The 6,127-nt window shown below is 42.7% G+C and overlaps 1 protein-coding gene and 1 pseudogene across 1 annotated transcript; both read right to left on the reverse strand.

The window, feature by feature from the left end:
* Window positions 1–3,551: 3,551 nt before the first annotated feature.
* Window positions 3,552–5,268, reverse strand: LOC147432640 (uncharacterized). Its single transcript, XM_086492490.1, has one exon. It carries the CDS (start codon window positions 5,019–5,021, stop codon window positions 3,807–3,809), a length of 1,215 nt encoding a protein of 404 aa, XP_086348616.1. The 5' UTR covers window positions 5,022–5,268; the 3' UTR covers window positions 3,552–3,806.
* Window positions 5,219–6,127, reverse strand: LOC147432641 (uncharacterized; annotated as a pseudogene).

Here is a 6,127-nt window from a genome sequence, read left to right on the forward strand (position 1 = left end):
GTAATATATATGAGGATCGCACTCTTATGCAACAAAATGTACGTCGTAAAGTATATGAGGAAAGAAGCAAGAAGGTTAAGGTGTCATCTCAAGAAGAAAAGCCACTTGAGGAGGATGCAAGTCCACCCAACAAATAGGGACACATGGTCTATGAGACCAACTCACGCTTGCGAATAAGCTTTTGGAATTGTAACGGGTATCCATGGAATGTGAGAATTGGCATTGATGAGCTTACCAATGACTCCGCACAATGGTGATAGCGTGATTGACTATATGTTGTTCTCGGAAGCCACTCTAGAATGTATACAAAGCTTTACATTTGGTGAATGGAATCCGGAATCAGATCATAGGATGTTATGTATTGACCTCAAGTGTGGTAAACGGCCCGAGCAGGTAACCTCCAATCATGATGTGAATCATTTGTACCTACGTCTAGACTTCAAACGAGCACTTATATATGATGATATGGTGGACCAAATGTTAAGCATAATAGAGCATCGAGAGAGCCCAACATTAGAATGCAAGTGGAAAGTTTTCAAAGAAGTAATTTGCTCTTGTGCGAAGGAATGCTTTTCGGTGAAACACATGTCTTGCAAAAGGTCTAAGAAAGGTAGCACCAAGAAGAAATGGTTTGACATGGAATGTAATCAAGCCCGAAAACACTTACTAAAATCGGATGCAAGCAAAGACAAGGAATTTTACTTGGAATGTTCACACACATACAAAGCACTTGTTCAAAAGAAGAAGAGAAAGTGGGAAGTCAAAAAACAACTTCTTTTAGTGCAAGAGAAAGCACATACATGTGGCAAGTTTTGGCAAAATCTAAAAGGCAAGCGCGTTGAGAGCTTTGGTGACTTGACTCTTGAGGGTATGTATATGCATTGCAAGAACCTCTATAAGCAACCCAATGTTGATAAGATGGAGTGTTGTAGCTCTCTTTCGTTTATGTCTCCTTTCTTTACCATTGAAGATGTATGTCGCGCGCTTGAGAAACTTGCTACTTGCAAGGCAAGGGATCTTCAAAGTGTCAAGGCTGAAATAATTAAATGGACAAGCAAGAAACACGATATTGGATATGCGATATGTTTAACCTTGCACTTCAGCATGGCATGCCTCATAATTGAAGTCAAGTTGGATCAAACCTTTGCTCAAAGGAGGAGATGTAAACAATGTGAACAACTATCGCACTATAATGGTTGGTTCTTTGATGGCAAACTTATTTGGATGTATCATGGAGATGAAGATAAGTGAATGGGCTGAAAAGAATGGCAAACGTGCGCTTGGCCAAGCAGGTTTTCGAAAGCATCATAGCACTATTGATCACCTTGTCACTCTTCGAGTTCTTATGGAAGCGTCTCAATTGAAAGGAAAAAAGTTCGATTTCAAAAAAGCTTTTGACATGGTACCGCGAGGAAACCTTTGGAAACGTATGCAAAGCCTTCAAATGTCGAGAGAATTCATGCATTCAGTATTTCGCATCTACCAAAAAGTGATATATCGATTACGTATGGGAGATAGAATTTCAGAATTTTTTGCAAGCACCATTGGTCTTAAACAAGGATGCCGACTTTCCCCAACCATCTTTGGGCTACTCATTGATGAATTGGAATGCATGGTTCTTGATTTTATGCAATAAGAAGGCATAGAAGAGGTTAAGATCGGAATGCAGTGATCATGCTTTTGCTTTATGCCGATGATGTAGTGCTCTTGGCACATACCTTAAAAGATACACAAAAGCTTATGAGTGTCTTGGAACGCTTTTACCTACATAACGGGCTGATCGTGAATAGATCCAAAACCAAAGTTATGCTTGTAAAGACCCTCTGACGAAAATCCATGCATTGTATACAACAATGAGCAACTTGAAGTGGTAGATCACTTCAAGTACCTTGGCCTTGAGGTTCCATCCAATCATAAATGGAAGGATTGTGCAATGCGTCGTTTGGAAACCGAAAAGAGTGCTTATTATGCATTTAAGAACATGTGCAATGCTGGAGAGATCAAGTGTTGGGCTCTCAAAAAGTACCTCTTTGACACATTGGTGACACCAGTGCTTCTTTATAGAGTGGAGGTGTGGGGTGGAAGAATTGGAAAGTCTACTTGAAAAGAGTTTGAGAATGTCCAAAAACGTTTTCTCACCAACTTTTTTTAAGTCAAGACACAAATACCTTACATGCTCTTACTTCTTGAGTCCGGATCGTTTCCTATTGAGGTTTTGGGCATGCAAAGGGTTGTAGAGTACATGCTTAAGACACAACGTAACCCTTTGCATCGACTTCATAGAATCGCATATGAAGCAAGTCAAAAGGTCCAAAAGACATGCAAGAGCAAAATACTAAGTTCGGGGTGGATGCTTGACATCAAGAAATGGTTTGGAAGATGGGATGCTTGTCACTTGGTCAAGGATACGTCGATCGACTCCCAAGTTAATGAGGCCTTTTTACAACGCCAATGTATCACGTCTTGGAAGAAATCCGAAAGTTCTTGCTTCAACCATTACACCACACACGTTGCCCCAAACTACAAATCTCTCTTCTTCTCCGAACGAGGTAACCGAACCCATCCCTACATCCTTGAGCCCATCCCATTGAGTGCGATCCGCACAATTGCTTCCATTCGTCTTACCTCCCATTCTCTACGCTGCGAGACAAGACGTTGAGGCACTGATGAGGAGTCTCATCGACTTTGCACCTTATGCCCTCGTCAAGTGTGAGAGAGTGAGTACGACACTCTACTTGAGTGCTCAGCTTTTGACCACATTAGATCCTCTTTTCCCATATATTCAACCATGAGCTCTCTCTACATACCTTCCTCTCCCAACCACGATGTGGACTCTCTATTGCGACGCTCATTTCAAAAATCACTTATGACTTCCACTCACACCACGTGACATGTTCATTTGGTCCCATAGGTCATATTTGACCTCCGAGGACGATAATAGAACTATATATCTATCAATCTATCCATCTCTCTCTCTCTACATAGGTTCATCGTCAAGTTGCGACATGGAAAGGGAAGGAGGAATATCCCAGGGAATCGCCATGATTAATAGGATTTATATTTATTTATGAAAGTATGAGTATGTCAGGCAAAAAATATTACTCAAAACAAATAAGAAAATAGTCTATTTAGCAACACAAAACATGCAACTAGTCCTTCCTATCAACTACTCACTTGATCGATTTGAACCTAAAGGAGATCAGATGACCACGAAACTTATAGAGGGACTAGACAAGAGCTAATAGAAGATATCTGAAACCTAAAGATCACCATCTAAGAGGGGCAAAAAATGTGATCCACCGTATTTTAGGTCAAACAAACAAGTGCAAGAAGGTCTTAACAGCTTAGCTTTATGTCCTACAAAACAGCAATTAAACGATAGATTAAGTGATTTACCACAATAAAATCAACCTTCTTACAAAACACTTAAGATAACACTTGAAAGAAAGAGCAATGGACCACTAACACAATGCAATGATCTTAAAAATCCTTAATTTTTCACTTTCCCAATATACTCTCTCTCTCTCTCATGGTCACACCAACGCCACAGCAGATCAACATAGATAAAACCCTGATTAAACTACAAAAACATATACACCACCCATCCACTACAAAAACATATACACCACCCATCCATGTTTCAGGCATTTCAACTGTGCAAAACACTTGCCCGACAAAACTCGACTTGACAAGGCAAGACTCTCACTGCTAACTGCTCACAACTGAGAGTCGCAAACTAAAAGTTTCTTGCCTTCCACCTGAAAAACCAAACCCTGCTCACTACGCAGACATCCACTAGAGTCTGATTATAAATATTGTTCTGGAAGCAATCCCTTGATCCATTCTTTCTCGATGTCAGTTGCACAAGCAAGTTCATCAGGCACGGTAATAAGCACTTCCTTCAAGAACAGCTTCATGTTCTCAGTCAGATAACTGTAGTTGCGGTCAATGCCGTAACAAGTAAGGTTGATGTGAGGGTACATATCTGTCGCTACATCCCCTTTATTTGATGTCCAAAGAAGCCATGCAGACCCATCCCCAAGATTCTGGACTGGCTCACGCAAGGACATAACAATAGTGATGAAGAAAAGGCCTGGTTCTACCCTTACATTTGTAAACTCCGACCTTACTTTAGTAATAGAAACTTTTTCTAGCCAGCCAGGCTGTTTCAAGTTCTTTACTGAGACAACTATGCAGGTCATGCCTTTTGAAGTCCACACTGGAATGATCATGTCTATACCTGGCAAGTTGTTCTCTGCCCTGTACATGAGAGCATAACCTGATACGAAAGCCCTTCGCAATGTATCAAGGGTTGGAGATTTACGCACTAGCACGAATGAATTGAAGAAAACGCTCCCCCCCTCTAGACATTTAGCCTTAAAGTGGTTAGAGGCGCGGTTAAAGGTGACCTGATCAGCCTCTCCATCCACAAGTAGCTTTTGCAAATACTCTTCCACAGGAATCTGCCGCAGCAGCCATTCACTTTTGTTGTCCCACGTGGCAGCCACTAGAATGAACTTTGCGACAAACTCCCCTCGTGGTCCAGGAGTCACATAGCCTTCCATGCATGCAGCAAGCAAGTGCTTTAGTGCCCCTTCCTGGACCACATCATTCTGCAAAACAGAGGCTGCAGCTTCCGCAAGAATTGGCTCAACTGGCAAACCAATATAAATCCTGGACCTATCCTCAGATACGCGCAGAATCAAGTTCATGTGTGAAGCTGACATGGTTTCTGCAAGCTCAGATCGAGCACATATTGAGAGCCCTGCTGAAGCAGACAAAAGTGCCATGGCTTGGCTTTCAGTCATGACCCCACAGCGCACATTCACAGCCAGATTCTTCTCGTCAAATGGCCCAGCGACGGTTCGAACCAACCTTTGCAAAGCAAAAAGCCGAACAAAGGAAGGCGTATCCCCCATTTCCAGCCTTGCAGACCACATTGGCCTACCTTGCTTCAACCAATGCTGGGGTTGGAAGCAGTCAGGAACTCCATGACTTGCAGTTTCCTTGAAAAGAGACATATTTGGGAGGAAGTAGATTGGAGGTGCCAGTTGGAAACCCACACTGTCCTCATCGCGCTTGCTAGGTAACAGATTGGTAACTTAAGCAGAGGTATCTAGCATAACTGCAATGAAGGTTTGATGGTCAAAAAGCATCCTGAGGGCCCTCCTGATTTGATAGAATGGGGAGAGGGTCATCGATTTTGAATTTGGTTCTTTTATTTGCAGCCCTCTTGCTTCATCAAAGGCAAAGATGACACTGCAAGGGGTGTGCTTACACTCAGTCTTCTCGTCAGGTGAGCATTGTCTGCACTTCTTCTGCAAGGCTTTTTTAATAGACTTGATTACTTCACTGCAAGAGGCAGTGCTCCACTTGTATAGATCTTCCCCTTTGTACATGTCATCAAGGTCAGACTTCATCCACTCCTTCAGTATCTTCTCAGCAAGGTCACCTTTGGGAAACCATGCTCATCAGGAAGCTGATATTGCTTCCAAGCCTCTGGAGATGTGGTACTAATGCAATCAGCCAGTATGCTGAGCCACGCCTTCAAGTAAAACACCATACCATGTTCTGTGAATGTGCTAGCAAGCTTATCAGCAAGACCAGCTGTCCTCGGGGGGAAGGCTGTTGCCATGTGACTCACCAGGCTGCAATAGCAAACATACACATCCAGCTTACTCAATTCCATCAATGCTCTTGACTTGCCCATACCTGATGATTGTACAAGGGTGCAATAGGGACTCTAGTAAACATCACTTGCCATTGTGCAGCGATGCTTAACAAGCTGGTTGTGCAGTTCCTGATGTGCAGTTCCTTGAAACGGAACCTTGAAGCACTTGTTGGCGAGAGCCCTTTCGTTGACATAATGCCGTTCCTCATTATCAAGGCGAGGTTTTTTAGCAATACGACCCTTCAAAAATTCTGTGGCATGTTGCGCTTCCATATTAAACTCTGAAACCAACTTGTGAGGGTGGTATTGGAGAAAATCTGAGAGTGTCTTCCCAGACTGAACCAGACTCTCGACAACAGAATCTTCCAACAAGTTTGAGTCGATCATGTAGCGATAAATTTCCGCCTCTCTCGCTGCTCTTTCCTGCCTTTCCTGCAAGAGTCTTTTGTTATCCAT

Source organism: Adiantum capillus-veneris, chromosome 20 (genome assembly GCF_014529385.1).
Source record: "Adiantum capillus-veneris isolate H3 chromosome 20, ASM1452938v2, whole genome shotgun sequence".
Lineage (NCBI taxonomy): Eukaryota > Viridiplantae > Streptophyta > Polypodiopsida > Polypodiales > Pteridaceae > Adiantum > Adiantum capillus-veneris.

Coding starts and splice junctions, on each gene's coding strand:
- LOC147432640 (XM_086492490.1), bottom strand. CDS start 5,021: ATGTCTCTTTTCAAGGAAACTGCAAGTCATGGAGTTCCTGACTGCTTC.